At 37.1% G+C, this 20,703-nt stretch overlaps 1 protein-coding gene across 1 annotated transcript in view; it reads right to left on the bottom strand.

Moving 5' to 3' along the window:
- Nucleotides 1-1,351: 1,351 nt before the first annotated feature.
- Nucleotides 1,352-20,703, bottom strand: part of LOC141361458 (leucine-rich repeat and fibronectin type III domain-containing protein 1-like) — a 179,893-nt gene continuing 160,541 nt past the window's right edge. Inside the window, exons 3-4 of the mRNA XM_073862795.1 lie at nucleotides 17,888-19,280; nucleotides 1,352-4,639 (exon numbers count right to left, since the gene is read on the bottom strand). Coding sequence (XP_073718896.1) covers nucleotides 3,742-4,639; nucleotides 17,888-19,260 — 2,271 coding nt within the window. The 5' untranslated portion in view covers nucleotides 19,261-19,280 and the 3' untranslated portion in view covers nucleotides 1,352-3,741. The remainder of the gene's footprint in view (nucleotides 4,640-17,887; nucleotides 19,281-20,703) is intronic.

The following is a 20,703-nucleotide window of genomic DNA, read 5'->3' as shown; positions in this document are numbered from 1 at the left end:
TGGATAACGCAGGGCGTTTTTCCGCCAAAGTTTACATTTTTCAACTTGCGCATTTCCCGCGACAACGCTCAATTTGCGCAAACTAGACGCGCGAATGAGGAGGAATTGCGTCTACCGCGCCACGCTAAATGCCTCATTTGCACCACGAGACCTCCAGACGCGCATCTAGGTGTCTTTGCATTGACTTAGCATTTAAATCACTCGCGCTTGATCCCTCTACCGCGGCTGGTCTGAACGCAGCATTACACTGCATGCTATTTATACGCATTTTATGAGAATGGGTTGCCTAAAATACATAAAAATTGCCATGAGATAGCGCTGCATGTGCACATGAACAAAATTGTGAGAAAGCCGGTTAAGGTCGCTACATGTAATTTAAAATCATGGAAATTGGGCTGAAATCTATTGGATCAGTGCTTTAGCTGTTTATGTGCTTTTCTTATGAAAGAAAACTATCTTATGCGTTTAGATGACCTTAAACTTTATCAGTTTATTAAACATAATCTGAGTACGACTGCGCATGTAAATGCGCTTAAAAAACAATACATAAAACATAGTTCTTCTAATGGTGCGTTCACACCAGACGTGAATGACGCAGTAAGCGTGAGTAATTTACATGTTAAGTCAATGCAAAGACGCAATTCACGCAAATTGAGCGTATCATGTGTTATCATGCAAGTTCAAAAATCATACTTTGGCGGATATTTGCGCCACATCAACCAATCAGAAGCTTGCCCGAGTAGATGACTTGATTTTGATGTTGCAAGCTGAAGCATAATTATGAAACAACAATGGTGGACAAAATCATCGAGCTGTACGACACATCTTCGTACTTAATAGGAAAGTGATAAAAAGGATCTTGCTCAAAAAAACTAAAAAAAAAACTCAAAAAAAAAAAAAAAAAAATATATATATATATATATATATATATATATATATATATATATATATATATATATATATATATATATATAGACTACAAGCTAGCTAAAGCCGGCAAATTGAGTGTATTAGTGTCTGAACTTTAAGAGTCCAACTACGCACGAATAGCATGATTTATTCGCTTCATTCGCGTCTCATGTGAATGCACAGTAAAAGCTTTAATGGACCCTAATGAAAATCCTTCTGAAATGTTGAAAATGTTTCTGTGTGCTGCCCGAGCAATGTTTAATGGTGCGATGGCTACTTGACAAAGTAAATGTTTTCAAGTGCAAGAGAAAAATCATAACAGGATGGTCATCAGATTCACAGATGCTGCAAAAGTTAGCGTGTTTTTCTGTAACTGTAATTTTACAAGCAAGAAACGTTTACAAACGTCAACAAACTTCAATAAAAAAGACAAAACACATGGTACAGTCAACCCACACAAAAAATTTAATCCCCTTTTGCGAGGCATAAATGATCCAAACTTTAATACTCTAAAGGTGGGAATTTGTGATGACAGTGGTTTTTAATGTAAAAACCGTACGCCAACACTTCAAATGTTTCGTAAAAAGTCATGTCAACTATGACTCGCTTATATATTTATAACACATACACGGAGAGATTTTAATATATTTATATATGTATCTGTCGTCGCTGTTGTCGTCATTGTCTTTTTCTTTCTGTCTTTTTTTATCTAGACCAGCCAGATACAAAATGATACAGTCACAAAACTTGCTCAGAAACAGTCCTGCATCTGCCGGTAAATGTCTTTATACAAAACCCGCTCCGTTCTTCCTGGAAAAGCAAAGGTTATTTGTATAGATCTATTTCGTAAATGTTTTTAGTTGTTATTGTTGTATAGACTGGTGCAATACGAATCCGTATATGTCTCGTGTCTTCTGTGCAAAGTCTTTGAAAGTTTTGGACACACACACGCGCACACACACACGCACACACGTCTCACCTGAATGAGTTTATTTTGATCATCATTGTTTTGTCTTTCAACGGAGGAAAACACATTCAGTCACTTCCTCTTTGTTGCACCCTTGGCATCACATAGTATATAAAAACCAACAAAACCAGAGCGAGTGATAGATGTAACCCAGAGCTGATGGGACACAGGTGAATGTTGGACCACAGGTAGCAGCATCCTCCACCGGTCCATCTGTTAGATAAGGCACCGCTGCAGTAGTTGAAAGGGCAAGGTAACCGACTCTCTTTAGGACCGCAGGAGGAAGCAGGGCGAGGTCGGACTGTGCTCTCGAATATGACACAAGGTGAGCTCTGTTTCAAAACTTAGTGAGCTGCCTGAATCTCACAGACACGAATGATAAGTTAACATCACAATGTATGAGTCTTATAGGACTGCTGACAGCAAACAATGCTAAACAACGATAAACGATAATAAACTGCAAGTAACCACGTTAATTTTTAGGACAGCACAATAAACAGGATTATTAGCTCTATGGTTTAACAAAAAACAGACAGATGTCAACATACAGCTTTAACCTGCAATAGGAACATTATTCAGTCCTACGCTGAGCAATACTGGCTGAAACCATCTAAATACAGTTTATCAAATTTTATAGCGCTTTTAACATTGTTACATTGTTTAAAATGGCTTTTCATTAAATTAATGATTAAATATTAAATTATATGCTAAATGATTGTATAGTAAACAGAAATGGGAATAAAGGCATTTTTTTGTATGCTTTATGGGGAAGAAACGGTTGTGTCCAATTGTTCAGCAAATGTTAAACCGCTAAATGTTTTAAACATAAAGTTTGGAACAGAGAAATAAAGTCACGTATTGCAGTTATAACAACAAGCACCACCACTGCTTTATCAAAACTAACAAAGTTGGAAATTTACATAATAAGGAACGTAGATAAATAGGCTAAAAATTATTCAAAATATTTATAAAGAAATCCAACTTATATAATTTTTATATTAAAAGAGCTTTGGGTTGGATTAGCAGCTTTTCATTAGCTACTAGAGATTTGCGCAAAACTTTAGCGTTATTTTGTAAATGTCGACAAAAAACGATTGCGAAACGACAGCGTTTCTATTAACCAATGTTATGCGACTAAACCATCATTTTTTTGTCACGCGATAAGTCATTCCAAAAACCATGGTGATGGGTGTGTCCAACTTCATACGGTGCGGAGCGGACCGACATGCAAATGATGTCAAAATACTTTCATTTGAATCATTTTACTTTTACGCACTTTTATCAGGTGACCACGTGTAAAATTTCAATTGCAGTTTTGTGATATATTCTTTGTCGAATTGCCTGAAAAAACGCCTCATCTGAGCGTATAAACTTTTTTGAATTTATGCGAAATTGCTGTGTTTCCACTGGGCGTATTTTTAATTTGCTATGTCAATTTGTGCAATTTTACGCAGCTATTGCTTTAATAGCTGATTCCACGTTTTCGTAACATGTTTTACTATTGAATGATTTTTAAGTGCACTGATACATTTCAATCACCCACTATATTGCAATTGTTTATTTTTCACTCACAATTGTCTTCACTGCAAAAGACACACGTAGCCGCAGGAATTATCCTAAAGAGTTTGTCAGGATGCAGCTTTTGACGTCAAGAACACAATTTGCTTCAAATGCCATCTATTTAGGCAGCTCACTAGGTTTTAGAACAGAGCTCAGTGTCAAAATTTGTTTTTAACGGCATGTAGGAATCAATGTGTGACCACAACAACGTCTATATGTATACACATCTACATCTGTGTGTAGACATGCCTTTGTTTTACTGGGATGTCCTGTGTGTGTACGCATGCGTGTGTGCCATTGGTCCGTCACACCGTACTCTCCAACATCCACTCTGTACTGCTAAACGTCACCCTACGACTGCAGGGCGGCGATACGTCAGCGTTCAGGTGAGTGGTGGATTTGTGCCTGCGGGTTCGGGCCCGTCGCGGGTAACTGTTGCTCTGGAACAGAGCGTAGTCTCCGTCGAAGGAGAACCTGTGCCGAGTCCGGGCCAGCTCGCTGGGCAGCAACCCCATGTTTGCCAGCGCCCCCTTCTTGTCCTTGAGGCGCGGGGCTTCGGCTGGGCCGGCGTTGGGCCCGATCAGGCACAGGGACATGGTGGAGCCCGTAAGGCTGCTGTCCGTCTGGGTGTCGTCGGAGGGCGGCCCACCCAAGCTGGCTCGCCTGGAAGGCGTCGCTTTCTCAGAGCAGATGGGCGGCAGTTCCACCTTGAGCTCCTCCTTGGTCTCCTCCATCTTTAGCAGGACCAACGCCTTGCAGTCAGTGTTTGCGGGCGATTCATCACGACACGCTCTTTCTTCGCCCGGCTGCGAACGCTGCTTCGAGCTGGAACGGCCCGCTCGCCCCTGACTCCCGTTTGTCTGTGACTGGACGTGTGCGGCGGATCCGGCTCGCGCTTTGGCTTTAGCGCCGTCGCTACCGCTGTAGGCCTTGTACCGGATCATGAGGATGATGATGAAAACGAGGACGGACGCCACGATGATTCCACCGATGATGATGATCATGGTTCCACCGAGGAACTGACTGTGAATGAAGCGGCACTGACCGGCCTCGGCCGCCGTGTGGAACTGAACGCAGCCCACCACACGCGTCGCCGTCAGAGACGTGATGCCGTCGTCGTACACAGCCAACACGCACAGCTCGTATTCTCGACCGGCAGCCAGATCGTTGATCTTAAATGTCTTACTCGAAGAAGGAATCATTCTGCAAAGATAAACACAAAGAAACACAAGATCAGTGAGGACAGTTTAATGCAGGAATGTACACTGTAATATCTGATACACAAGCACTCTCTCCAGCATTAGTGTTCAGGGAGGTACTTGAAAAATGTAGTGTCAACTATACTTACAGAAATAAGAGAAATGTACCATCTCACAAACACACAAGTCATGCACGCATTAACACAGATCAGTTTAAACAAAATATATAAGGGCCAGATTAACTAACAGCTTGCATCAGTGCAAACACCTCTTTTGCTATTAAAAACTACTGTCAGGATTTACTAAACTGAAAAGGAGTGGACCTTTCTGCATATGAATTTGTAGGAGAGTATTTCTCAGACAACACCCTTTATTAAGGTTTGCACAGTTCAATTGTCTGGTATTAGTGTGTCTTAAAGTGTATTGGTCATGAAATATCACGTCTGTGTTCTTTCATGTGCACCTAAATGAAATTTTAGCATAACCTAAAAAAACATCGCTCTTACATATTGCTGCATCTTTTGGTTGTTTTTTCTATGTTTGCAGGTTCCTTCAAGGTTACAATCCAGACAATACTGACAAACATTATTGGCACACTGTAAAAAATTCTTTGCTGCCCTAAAATTTTTTGTTAATTCAACTCAGATTTACAAGTCATGTCAAAAGAGATGAGTTGTCACAACTTATAAAATATAGTTAAGAAATGTCAACTTAAACAACTCACCTGTAGTTATAACAACTCATCTCATAGTCAAGATAAATAATAGTAAGTTGAAATGACTAGTAAATCTTTTTTAAGGTATTTTTTACAGTGCATATATTCTTCATTTCATGCTTGTGTGACTGTGACGAAGGGGCGTCATGCAACAATTTTTTTAAGGGGGCACAATGTGCACACTTCATACTGTAATTTAATTATTAATGTCCATTAATAGAAAACATTAAAACCTTTTTAAATGCCTTATTTTCATGGATGGACAAAAAAGTTAAGAAGTGGTTAGAAGTGAATTTAATTGCTATTTTCGTCAATTAAGAGAAAACATTTTCATGGCATGAAAATCTGCCATGGCATGAAAATCTGACTTTTTCCATGTTTAAGTGCTATGATTGGGTCCCCAGTGCTTCTATCAATCTAGAAAATGTGAAAAAGATCAACCAAGTAACTTAGTTTTGGTAAACCATTCTCTACAAGCATGTGAAAAAATAGAAATGTGAAATTTTTCTCTCCTTATGATGTCATAAGGTGCTCTAATTATAATAATAACGTCCCTTATTACACGGCTCTCTGGAATGCTTGATTCTGATTGGTCAGTTGAGACATTTGCAGGTTCGTTTTTTTCAAATAATAACCGCTCCAAAGTAATAACGCATAGCCGGTACTACTTGTACGATTAAAATCGCTCCGTGCCAATAAAGACCAATAAAGATTGCTGTTTGGCGCCATCATGTGACAAACACTGGACAACCACAATTAGAAATGGAAAATTTTGACATTAATTTTAACATGTACGGAAAAAACTAAACATTTAAACAGTGGATAGAAGAACGAACAACGACAAGACACAGAGAACTTACTGAGACTGAACTTGACAAAATAGAGCATGACAGCTACGAAGCCAACACACAAAAAAATACAGAATGGGCATTAAAACTTCTCAAAGACTGGCTAAAAGAGAAAAAAATGGAGACAGACAAGTATGAAGCAGAGGATCTTAATAAAGTATTACGATCATTTTATGCATCTGTGCAAAGTTTTGCGGAAGGATAAAAATGTTAATTTAAAACAAATATGCCAATAAAATGTTTCAAATTCATATTCATGTCCGTTTTTTTTTCTTATGTGACAAGTGATCACACTGTCGGGGCTTATTTCCCGATAACTACCGGTTGCCTCTACATTATCCCTTACTTAATCTGCACTATCCAACTACAGCACTGACATTTAGTGTAGAGAGGGAGAGACAGAAAAAATACTTCACAGCACAATTAAGTTTCAATTTCAACAAACCACCATCATTGTGATCAGCGTTTGCATTTCATCCGCTCATTTGCATTTTAAAGGACACTCCTACAAAGTGGCAATTTTAACATGTTATAATAAATTATCTTTATGGTATTTTGAGCTAAAACTTCACATATGTGCTCTGGGGACACCAAAGATTTATTGAACATCTTAAAAAAGTCTTGTGACATGGCCCCTTTAATGAAAACTGAGTGAAAGAAATGCACTTTCACACAGACAACTTATTTAAATGTTACATTGATGCTCTCATCTGTCACGTCTATAATTGGCTCTTTTGATCAACAGTTCAATAACAGAGAATAAAAAGAAACCTTTAATGCAATGCAATTAGAGTTTAATTGCATTGAAAACATGTAACAAAAAAAAACCCGTAGCAGATGAAACAATGCTTTATTGATTTTGAGGTTGCATGCAAAATCCACTTGGCTCAAAAATCCATGAGTCCTCTGCTGTGATATCTTTACTGTCAGGATTGATCGTGTTCGGTCAAGGTATGTCAAAAACTCTTTGTTGTTTACAGAAAGCGTAGTGGGGATTTACGAAAGGGACGGTAATGAAGGATCAAAATACATCTGTATGTAGGACACACCGTAAGCCGCATAAACACTTGCATATGACCATAAATAAGTACAAAAAGACACAAATCAACAAAGAAGAGCAGGTGTGTCTGCTTCGTTACTTTTAAAAATCCAGCATTAAAACAGACAAAAACCAAATGCTTCAAGTTGACAATCTATCAAAAGATACAGCGATGTATTTTAGGCAATGCAAAAATGTAGGCATAGTTACTTATGGCAAGTGAAACTGGGTTGTGAATTTGTGGTGTGACCCGACAGCTTAACTTAATAATTATTATAAAAAGCTTACCGTAGTAAATCGTGGTAAAAATAGAATTCTTATTGTTTATTATTATTTACATTTATATTACATATTAAAATATGAAATAATTTTAAATATACATATCTTTTCAAATAAGAAATATTCCACCCAGATAATGCATTGGACTGAATCCAGGACTGTCTTACATTTACATTATACAGAATTAAATGGATCTGGTGTGTGTGAGGTGTATGCCTGCTTTTATAATCATCTACCTTTGAAAACCTCTTTATAATTCAGACCTATAACTCGTTTGATATTGCACAAATGGACAGTATGTTATTGCTTTATATGCTGTCATCTTTCCTAACTGAAGCGGTCTGGTTCTGTTGTGTGACATTCATTTACTCGGGTTTTGCTCTGGGACCGGTACAGACGCAGGACTTCAGAAACAGGCTTTAAATGAAACGTCAAGTTTGATTTACGCCTCTCCTCACCCCGGCACAGAGCTCGACCCGCGGATCTGAGCTGGGTCCTGTGAACCGAGACGCTTTTAGTGATCGTGAGATGTCCCGGAGGTCACGGGTCGCTGTGACAAACCGCTCTGTCATTACTGTGTAAGTGATGGTGTGCTTACAGCTAGAGGTCAAAGGTTAAAGGTGGGGCGGCTAAAATGCTCTGACATTCACTTATAGAGAGCTCAGTGAGCGATAGGGTGAGAAGGACAGATGCATTATGGGTAGATGGGAACTTTACATTGATATCAGATCTCAGATTAATCATTTGTCATAACTTGTAATAAAGGCTCTTCACCGAAGTAAACATATGGATGCATTTATAGAGTTTCATTTTATTTACATCCTATTGCATGCTTGTTTTAGACTTCCCTTCATCTGTTACTGTCCTCCTACACTAAGACTCAATAAACAAACACCTCCGCTGCATAAAACCTTGTTGTTATTATTGTGGTACTCCTGATGAAGTTTACATTTGACATTTACATGAATGAGAATATATGAATACTCTAAACGCCAGATGGTCACACTAGATTTTGTGATTAACACTACAGACAGCTTTATTATGAGCAAATCACCCGAGCCGTTAATATCATGTGACTAATTAGACTGGAGTGACAGGACAATGACATCATGATTAGTCATGACATCGAGACCTTCACCGAAGGTGGCCAATGACAGCACACCCGAAAACAAAAACAACAACTCAGGCTATCTAATAAAATAAATTGGCAAAACTCCTCTCCTATTATAATAATATGTTTATTTTATATAGCGCCTTTCTGGAACCCAAGGTCATCTTGCAGAGCCAGGCAATATAAACACAAATAATAAAACGCATCCAAAAATAACAGAATAACAAGCAGAAAGAGAGATGTAATAACCGGGATATATAAACAACATTATTCATGTAGAGACCATCAGGCAAACAAATCAAATGCAGGTGAATAAGAAAAGCACAGAAATATAAACTACTGTACAACAATAAAGGAAAAACTGAACTAGAAGAATCACTGGCGTTTGTGTCTGTTTTTAAACAGACTGATCTGAAACCTGCAGATGGTCATATTAACTTACAGTAGATTAGCTCATGAGAACTCATTTACTTTGTCTCATTTGTGCATTTTTGTTTCTCTGTGGGAATCTGACACAGTAAATAAAGAGCGGGGCACAACGTAATTGTTACACAGCCATTTTAGTTATATCTTTTTCTCTTAATGTCAGATCTGCTGTGAATTTGTGAAAGGTTTTGTTTGTGTTAAGATACTGGACAAAGAGCGTATTGAAGGCATGAAGTAAATTTCTAAATATTTTCGGTAAATTTCCATGGGAACTTAATCTGGGGAATTTTTGGAAATACTCCGAATTGGAAACTTAACTGGAATTTATGGGAATTTTTAAAGAATCCTGATACTCACACTCATCAAGACTGGATTTATTTGAGCAAAAAAATCATTTATTCATCTTTGAATGATTTTTAATCAAATAAATGCAGGCTTGTAAACAACATAAGTTTACATGACGTGCCAAACACATATTTTGAAATGACGGGCTACATAAATGTTGTGACAAACTTTACATTGTGCGCCCTCAAAAAAGAAGTCACCAGCCGCCACTGTTATAGACAGATGTAGAAATTATATCAACTAGGGCTGGGCCGATCCCACTTTTTCATGTCTGACTCAAAAAAACATTTGTTCATTCGACATAATTGAATTAAGGAAAACTTTTCAACGAAATTAGTTTAGGCTTGTACAACAAGAATACAATAAGTTAATTTAAACAAATAATCTTTTGTTGCACCAACTTAATAAATATATTTTCATTGGTCATAAAAATATCTTGTTCAATAAACTTAATTCAGTTAAGGAAAACTTTTCCACGCAATTAATTCTGGTCTGTTCAACAAAGACTAAACAAGTTAATTCAAGCAAAAAAGTCTAGTTAAACCTATTGTCAGTTTCTATATAATACTAATTAGCATAAGCACACGTTAGCATGCTAATGACACATTGGATGGACATGTGAGAAGAGATTGATTTTCAAACAGGCATTAAGACGGTTAAAGAAATACGTACGTCACATCCACAACTTAACCACAAGTGCCACTCTTCTGCACGATGGTAACCAAACAATTTGTAAAAATATAACACAACTTCTTCTAAATCAATAAGATAAACCAACATTAAACACTAGAAAGTCTTTCTCTTTACCTAAAAATGCATAAAATAACAAAAATTACTCTCCAAAGGCAGTTGCATGCAAAGCAAGCTGGGAAATACATATTCACGGCCCAGTAATAAATATAAAATATAAAATTATTAAGTTCATGTCTTTTTTTAATTTAAGCAGATTGAACATTATAAAAATAGGTTGAGACAAAAAAAAATAAAAAATGTGTTGTATTAACTTGTTTCATTTAAGTAAATTAGACAAGGTGCAAAAATATTTTTTTTGAGTGATACCAATGTTGATACCACAACCTTTAGTATCTGTCGATACCGACCCTGATTCAATACCATCTCTATAGCCCTTTTAATCAAATAAGCTGCAAGTAACACATTTGTTAGCCATGAAAATGTAAAGTAAATGTGTGAAGTAAACCATACCTTAAGTATGGTAAACATAAAAAAGTACCTTTGGACAAGTCTCATCTATTGCTTATGCTTAGCTATGGTTTCTACTTGCCGCGCTTTACAACTTGTTGCTTATGTCATGCTTTTACGGCATGTTGCTCAGTAAGTCGCCTTTACGCCAAGTTGCCATGAAAGTTGAGGTCTGTGTTGGTATCGGATCGGATTGTACTCCCTGATTTCTATAATATTCGATCCGGCCATTTTCGCCAATATCGGACGAATATCGATACAAAATATCGGATATCGGATCGGCCCACCCCTAATATCTACCTCTAGTAGATAGACAGAATAGTAACAAACAATCTGTTTGTTATAATTAATCCCACATATGGGGTAAGTTAAAGCATTTTCACTTCTGTCACTTTCGTTGTAACTGGACGAAAACGGTAGGTCCCATAGATAAAATTTAAGTGTTCATTTGTAGCAAAGATGTGTGTGTTGAATATGAATCATCTAACATGAATATTTTTTTAATGATGGATAGGGCTGTCACATGATTAAATAATCGTCTCATCGTGATTGTTTGACCTCATTGTGATTAATTCAGATCACCGCAATGATTGCACATCGCTTTAAAATCACAAGGGGGAGCTGCAGCGCCTGTATAAATTAGACATTATCAGATGGCGCTCTTTAACTGACAGTGTAACCGTGATATACTGCAAATTCCATGCAAAAACAGAAATGCTGCAAAACTTTGAGTAGTATGAGTATGAACTGCCAGGTAAAACATATATTTCGAAAACAGCAATTCCAAATTTAGGGAAGTGAAGGATGCTATTCTTAAGGATATGTAAGGAATTTATTTTTTGCAGCCACATGTGGTCCTACACTAATATGACAATCCTAATAGGATTGGCTACTATTTAAAGCCTGCTAGTCAGTTTATTTTGATTGCCTTTTTATTTTTAGTTATTTTTTTAGACACTTAATTTTGTTTATTTCTCATGAAGATTTTTTTAAGTTTTTTATAATATTCATTTAATTATTATTTACTGCCAGGTAAACTTTGCAAAATATTTAATTTAAATAATCACAATAAGGTGTGAAAATTATTTCAGGAACAAAAAAAATATGAGAATTAAATGTCAAAGCAATAAAACAGGCAATTAATCGGCATAATCGTCACAATTTATTAGGCAATTAACCGTCAGCCAAATGTCATAATCGTGACAGCTCTAATGATTGAGCCAAAACCAAAAAGTGTTACTTTGTGCCCCACTCTTCCTTATAGTGTTATACTTTTAAAGTAAATGTGGATGCACAGAAATGGTTCATAATGAGATCTCAAAATTTTACAAACTTTATGGCAAATGTGAAAAGATGTTTCTGCTAGAAAGCACAATAGAAAATAATGAGATTATGATATTTAAAGTAGATTAATCAGCATATTTAACTTTATTAAAGCAGATGTGTTGGTGCTGACTCATTCTAGCAAGCACTATTCATTTTACCGTAACTCTTCAGCTATTTGCCCTATCAAAAAATTTAATTGCTCCGAAAAGTGGATTAAAGGTGAGAAAATAAGTTTGAGTTAACATGACTTAAAGAGCACCAATTGTCTGATTTACGTTATTACATTCCCTTTGGTGTGTAAGTGTGTATTAGTACACGATAACGATATGCAAAAGGTACAAACCCCAAAGTAAACAATGACGTGATTTATCATCTCCAACCGAAATCTCTTTTCTTGGACTACAACAAACACACGGATTGAAGGCAACAGTTTACTTCCTGGGATTGGTGATGTAGACAAGACCGACATTATCATAATTCCTCAGCCAGTAAGTTAACTCCTGTTAGCATTGCATTGTGTGCAAATCTTTTAAACATGGTAAGAAGTGTCACATTTCCGGCTGACATCAGAGGTATTCAGGCCAAATACGACGTACAGATTAACTGGCCAATCAGGGACACAGAGCTTTTCAAATCCGTGCGTTTTATGAAGACAGTGAAATCTGTAGCTAAAAAAAAATGTACGTTATGTGGAAAATAATGTGTTTTTTCCCATAAACCACGCAAACACATTGCATTATAGCAAATACACAAAATAACGTTGTTTTTAGCAATGAAATAGGTGCTCTTTAAAATTATAATCTCATTTTTATGTTATTTTAACTTAAATTTTGGTAAAAACAAAAATTGCAATTCCGTTAAATAAAGTTTACAGAACACAAAGTAAGATATTTTGAGTGATGTTTGTAATCAAGCAGATTTTGAGCACCATTGACTTTAATAGTATTATTTTTCCTACTGTGGAAGTCATTGATGCTCCTGTTTCCTGCTTCATTACAAATATCTTTCTTTGTGTTGAGCAGAACAAAGAAATGAATACAGGTTTGTAGCATCAAAGGAGTGAGTAAAAGATGAAAGCATGTTTATTTTGGGTGAACTATTCCTTTAAGTTTTCCTCATAAATGTTTGATTTGCGAAAAACAGCTTAAGCAACGACATATGATTTAAATCTTTAGTTTGATCTCTGATATACTGTAGAGATGATATATCAGCAGATTTATTGGTTTATATCCTCTCTTTTGATGTCTATAAAAGCGCTGTGGCATTTAAAGAGCGTCTGAAGTTTTCTCACAGACCGTCACTGGAAATCAATTCTCAGTTCAAACACTCACGCAGATTTTTTATTTTTTCTGCTGAGCAGCTACAGAAAACTGTATGTGTGTGAGTTTACAGAATCATGAATAACTACACTTGTGTTTCCTTTCAGTCGGTCACTTCTACGTCACGTTGATGACTGACGAATTGGGAATTTACAATTCCAAATTTCGTCGGTCATCAACGTGAAGCCTCCGTTCCCTACTGTACCTTCAGGGAACGAGGGTTACATCCATAACCGAGATGTTTGTCTGTCACAGCAGATGATGATGATGGATTTTATCTGGATGACATCCTGAAGTCCATCTCGCACAAACACTATACAAAACATGACATGAAGCCTGCAGGCTAAATCTCATCAATATCTGAACCGAGATCAGTTAACACAGACATCTGCCTAGCAATGATGCTTTTATTTGTGAGTGAAAACATATTTCCAAATCTACAAAACTCAGAAATGTTATTTTGTTAAAATATTAAGCATTTTTTAAAAGATAATTTAAAGAGATTATTGACGCTATTTTCCTAAAATCCAAATTTTGGGATGAAACATGATCTGGACATTTCTTCATAAGACGAGATCGGTCAGTAATGCTTTGAAAGGTGACAGAAATGACAGACCGGCTCTATATCAACTTAATCTGTGCTTTTAACATTGACTCGGTTTGACCTTTAAACCTCAAACTGAGAGATCTGCTTCTTTGTAGCTTTAAGAGTCTTTGGGGTTATCAATAATTCAGCTGATCTTTAACCAACCTGTTATCATGTAAATTTGTTCCGGTTCACCATCTGGCCGTCTATGTTTCCTTCAGTCTGTTTGAAATCTTTGTGCTCAACTGGATGTGTGAAAATATTATAGCTTTCCGCAAAAATATCTTAGAAAGAAAATGGTTAACTTTCAGAAAATGACGATCAAACTAAACATTATATGAGTGTTGTTAGGTTTCAACCCTGATACTACGCCAGACATTTAAAAAAAAGTTAAAAACCCCAAATAAAAATGTTGCTGTAGTTATGCAGCTGTTTGCCAGTAACTTACTGTAGATTTAAATTGATGTTATTTACTGGCAACAGTTTGTTTAAAGTTAAATGAACATTAAACATAAACAAGTCTTTATCTTTACATAATAAAACTAAACTAACAATCTGTGAACCAAAATCCTCATCAACCTTTTTAGTTTTTCCATCAGACTTTGTTTCCCAGAAAGCTTTGCATAGGGCTGTTAAGTTTTATTCTGTAAGATTAAGACTTGTTAATGTTTAATGTTCATTTAACTTTAAACAAACCGGTAAAATACATCACTTTATATCTACAGTAAGTTACTGGCAAACAGCTGCCAGTAATACTGCACTGTAAAAAAATTCCGTAGAAATTGCAGCTGGGTTGCCGGTAACTTACCGTAGATTTAATTTTATGTTTTTTACTGGCAACATTTTGTTCAAAGTTAAATGAACATCAAACATTTACAAGTCTTTGTCTCTACAGAGCAAAACCAACAAAGCAGCATCAAGCAAAACATTCTGGGAAACAAAATCTGAAGCAAAAAACAGAAAAAGGTTGATGATGATTTCTGGTTCCCAGAATGCTTTGCATTCTATTGTATAGTTTTATTCTGTAAAGATAAAGAATTGTTAATATTTAAAATTTATTTAACTTTGAACAAACTCTTGCCAGTAAATAACATAAATTTAATCTACGGTAAATTACCGGCAACCCAGCTGCAATAACATTGTAATTTCTACGGAATTTATTTACAGTGTGTCATTTCTACAGAAAAGGTGGTTATTAATAAACATATGTTTCGTAATTAAAAATAATAGCTTGTTTATCTTTCATCATCTTTACATCTCAACCTTTAAGATTTATATTTTAAATGAGTTCATACACATTCACAGTAAACAACATTTAACTGTATCTAATAAAAGCTTTAATTCTCACTGCAAAAACATAATGTTTTGGACCCTATTTGTGGAAAGTGCTTGAGGAAATTTCTAACATTGTTTGTCGACTGTGGACAAATCACTCCCTTCAATCTCAACTCACAAACACAAAAGCTGTTTAACAATAAACCACAGCCAATTCACCTTAAAACCTCCAAAGCTTCTTCTGGAAATTACTGTTTATGCCTAAAAGCAGTCGCTTATTTCTTTTTTATTGGCATACCATATGGTTTATTGAGAAAGGAAAACCCATTTCAGTTTGTGGCTATGTAAGCGTCTAATGCAGCCTGGGTTGCGTGTTTTTTTGTAGGTAAGATGAAAGTGTTGTGTTTAAAAGCCGGTTGGCTCTTATCACATGCAGATTCTTACAGAGTAATGCGTCTGTGTCCTGTGGTGAAGCTCTGCATGCAGCACTGAATGTCAGAAGTGTTTTACTGCAGCTCGCTGTGCGGCCGACACAAACGTTAAACTTCATTATGTGTTGTCTCGAGGGCCGAAGGGCCGCTGGGGTGTCAGGGGAAAATACTGTATATCTCAATATATCACAGAGACATTCTGTGTTGTCATCTATTCTTACTGCCAGTGTGAATGTGGACGTCATCATGAAAAGATTGTCAATAATTCCTTCATCACTGATGCTTCTTTAAACATTACAGAATATTTACATCTATCTGTCTGTCTGTAATCTAAAAAGTTGTTCTTTTGATGTCTCAGATATTTTTCATTGGAAAGACCCAGAAATTTCAGAAAATGTCTTCATAATGCTGCTTTCATACCAGACGCGAATAAAGTGTTAAGCGCAAGTGATTTACATGTTAAGTCAATGCAAAGACATGATAGACATCATGCCACGCAAATGACATGAACTGACAAATATACATGCTGCGTTAAACAATCAGGAGCTTGCTCTAGTATTTAAGTGATAACGACGTAGCGAGCGGAGGCAGAAATATGAAACAACAACACACACACACACACACACATATATATATATCAAATTAGTGTTGGGCGATATGCCCCATTTAGAGATTGTCAGCCTGTGAGATCGCCGATACACTATATTTTTTTAAGACTACAAGCTAACTAAAGCCGGCAAATTTAGCGTATTTGCATCTGAATTTTACGCGCTAATGAAGCAAAATGTTCAAGCGTCCAACTTGGTGCGACAGCCCGATTTATTCGCATCTGGTATGAACGCACAGTAAGATATTCAGGAGAGATCTTAATCAGAAACCAATATTACCCATCGCATTTGTTTCTATTTTATTTCTCCAATGTAATTTCAATTTCACAATAACAAAGGGAGAAGCTTTCACTCAAAAAAATGAACTTTCACTTTTGTCAATTTTACTTAATTCTTTCATGTTGTGATAACTGAAAAAAAATCAATTTTACAATGTGAACTTAATTTAATCTAGTTCATTCAACAAAAAGTGTGTTTTGCCAGCTTTACTTAAAACTTATTTGTTCAGCCAACATAAAATTGTTGCATAAAAGTAACAGATTAATAAAACCAATACAGTCTTGCATCTCATTGGCTGAGGATTTTGCAGTGTATTATGGTAATTGTTGTTCTGGCAGAATTGTTGTAGCCTCTTGCAGAAGTGTAGCACCATTAGATTAGGTACCTGAGTAAAAAGTGGTCAAGTATGAGTTAATTAACTTGTTCTGATATATTTTAGAACAAATCAAACGAACGGTTTGAAATGCCACATTGTGTTTCAAATATGTTTGTGATATGTTATATTAACTGTATTAAAAAAAAATGTTTATTTGATAAGTTGTACTTAGCAACTGCAGTTTGATTTTTTTCTGTGTTATGGACTTATTAAATACTAATTAAAGAGGGGTGGAGTTTATAAAATGGCATTCTTCAAAAAATTTTGTCATCATTAATATTTTTATGTACAATTAACTCAATTTTTATTTGTTGACTCTACTAAGGTTTGTTTAGTTTACTTAAACTTCTTTTGTAAAATGAACTAAATTATTGTTTGTTGAGATTACTTAAACAAATTACGTGGAACCTGTTGACATAATATTTTTAATTAAACCCAACACTTCATTTTTTTAGTGTATGACTTAATTAAGGAGAGTTTAATGTGAAGATTAAGTCACTAAGGGGCGGTTTCCCAGACAGGGATTAGACTAGTCCTAGACTAAAATAAATGTAAGAGCTCTTCAAACTGAAAAAAACTTGTACTGACATATCTTAAAATACATCAGTGCTCTTTGTTTTGCCTCAAAATGCACACGAGTAATGCTTTTAGTAAGGCACTTTTGTTAAAACTAGTAATATTTTCTAATTAATCAAAGTCTTAAGCTAATCCCAGTCCGGGAAACCACCCCTAAAAGGGCGACAATTACAAGTGAGACAAGGGACGAGACATAAAACAGGAATTTCTCTGGATTTACAAACTTTTGGGATAACGTAAGTACACAACTGCATTAAATTTATCACACTGTGCAAGTGGTTTTTGAATATTTTACAAAAAAATTACACATTGTGGCTTTAAATGAAACAACTGAGAACTCTATCAAATCTCATGAGCTATGAAAGAGCAAACTATGAGCAATATCAGATCAAACCCCCTTAGGACCTTTCATACAGACTTTAAATGAAATTTCACTCCAATGCAAATTCCAAACATACTTTATCCATCAAAAAATCAACACTTCTCACATCTAAAACATAAAGTGTCTCTCACCTGTACACGAGTGTGTCGTCTATGGTGCTGTTGTACTGAATCTGATACATTCTGATGCCAGGAATGTGACGTTCCGATGGCCAGTGGATCACGGCCGAATTGGAAGTCAGGTCCTCAACCACGACCCTTTTGTTCTGGGACTTTGTGTCATTGTTGCCAGATTTGGTGGAGGTGGTGATGTCAGAGAGGCCTGGGTCTGCCTCCTTCATGTGTCCCGTGTTATTCACGAACAGCGGTAACGGAATCATGGTGACCTCCACAGCGGCCGTCGCGATCCCAGCCGCATTAGATGCGACGCAGTTGAAAGCCCCGCTGTCTTTTAGAGTGGTTATGAGGATGTCCAGAGTGCCGTTTTCATACAGAATTGTACGAGAATTATTGTGTACCAGTTTGCCATCCGGAAAGCGCCAGTGTATTGCGGGTTCGGGGTCGCCCATCGCTTTACACTTCAATGTGACCCCCTGACCTTCCATGACGTAGGATTTGGTCACCTGGTGTTTGGTGATCAGAGGGGGCTCACATATGAACTCCTCCTCCTGGATAGACCAGAAGTATTTATCCATCAGATGTTCTGGAGAAGCGCAGGTCTCCAGATCGTCTTCCCTCGTTAAGCGACGCAACCAGAGCAGCTCACAGTTACAATGAAGAGGGTTGCCGCCAAAGCTCACGGTCAGCTTGGATGAACTGGACATCTTTGGGTCGGACAGCACCTGGGCGTGCTGGAACAGAGTGTCGGGAGGCAACTTCTGCAAGCGGTTTGACGTCATATCCAACCGTACTAACTTTGTGAGGAGCGTGAAGGTCCCTGCTCCGATGTGATCGATTAGATTGTGATCCAGGGTTAACGTGTTTATATTTGCCATCCTGGCTATGGCCTCCCACGGCAATGTCCTCAGGTTGTTGTAGGACAAATCTAAGTCCTCTATGGTGGACACAAACTCGTCGAAAGAGGACACCTCCACCTGGTGAATCTGATTATTGCCCAGTATAAGGTGTCTGAGGTTGATCAAACCCTTCAGCTGATCGCTGTAAATGACGGTCAGGCGGTTTCCGTCCATGTGCAACGCTCTCAAAGATTTAAGTCCCACAAAAGCGTGCGGAGCGATCTGGCTGATGGTGTTGCGTGACAACGTAAGATGCACCAGACTCGTCATGTTCATGAAGTCTTTCCTCCGGACGGCCGTGATGAAATTGTCGGTCAGTCGAAGCTCTACGGTCTTGCGGTCGATGGTCGGTGGCACGAACAGAAGTCCAGTCTTAGCACACAGTAGGGTGAGTGTGGGGGAGATGGTCTGACAGATGCATCGACCCGGGCAATGCTGAGCCTTCACCAGCGCACCAAACACCAACACATAAATCACAAGCCTCTCCATGATACATCAGCTTCCGGATCCTGCAAAAACAAAACAGAGACACATCAGACCTCTGGCTTCAAACAGTTGTGCTGTTTAGGGTCAACATGAAAAGCCACAAGGACATTTCACACTATCACAGTTTGAACAGGAAATTTAACCAGGAAATATTTTACTGTGGCTGCATCTGAAACCGCCAACTTCCAATACTAAATAGTAGTCAAAAAGCATGAGCGAGGCAAGTATTATGTCCAAATGTATAGATTTAAAAAAAAAAAACAGTAGGTGACAGGAACCCGGATGACATATTACATCCGGCAAGATCCCAAAGTGTTCATTTGATGGACCATTTACTATCCCATGAGCCCCCGGGAGAGGAGTTATCCATCGAAAAAAAAAGATGGAGAGGCGTAGTTTTATACAAAAGTGCCCGAAAGCGGCTCTATTCAATTTCAATACATATATTAAAGACAGGGTGCACGATCTCTGAAAGCCAATGTTGACATTTGAAATCACCTTAACAAACACGCCCCTACCCCAACAGAATCTGGACCTTCTTTTGATAGACTCGTCCCACACATACCCACCAATGTCGGTTAGTAGACACGCCCCTTACTGCTGATTGGCTACAAGTGTGTTTTATAGTCAGCCCGACTTCCTTTTGTTTTTCAAAAATCACGCACAACGCCTTTAAACAGCTGTCCTTTCAATTGTGCTTGTTTAACTCATTCACCGTCAGCCTTTTTGAGAAAAGTTGCCCATCTGCATTTTTGTGATTTTAACAAAAGTTTCACAAATTTCCTTGCAGGAAAAATTATCTTCTATAAATATATAAACATACAAATCATATCAAATTAAAGAACACACCCTCTGCATTCAAACAAACAATAAACAAACAAACAAAATGGGGAAAAAACGTTTCATTATATATTTACTTTTTCCACTTAACTTAACCACTGAAATATGGATATTTCTCTTTATAAAAACAACATTTTGAGCAAAAAGCTTAAAAAATTGCGTTTTTGTAAAGGAATTTATGTTAGAGATCAGACTCAGAATGACTATCAAACATAAAGGCAGTTAAAATAAATCATTAAATCTTTTTAACTTCCGTTTTTGATAAATTCGATTTGACGCCATCTAGTTGATAAAAGCGGTATTACACTTTCACTTTGAAATTTGTCCAGAAAGGCATATTTATTAGTTAAATATTAACTCATAATTGACGAGATAACTCGTCAATGGCGGTGAATGAGTTAACATCATTTAAAGGTGCAGTGTGTAAATTTTAGTGGCATCTAGTGGTGAGGTTGTGAATTGCAACCAACGGCTCAGTCCACCGTTCACCGAAACGCATAGAGAACCTGCGGTAGCCGCCACAGACAACTTAATAAAGAAAGTTTGTCCATTAAGCATTGTTGTAGAAACGTGGTGGCACAAAATGGCGACTTCCACGTAAGGGGA

Source organism: Misgurnus anguillicaudatus, chromosome 24 (assembly GCF_027580225.2).
Source record: "Misgurnus anguillicaudatus chromosome 24, ASM2758022v2, whole genome shotgun sequence".
NCBI lineage: Eukaryota > Metazoa > Chordata > Actinopteri > Cypriniformes > Cobitidae > Misgurnus > Misgurnus anguillicaudatus.
This window is presented reverse-complemented; position numbering and strand designations above follow the sequence as displayed.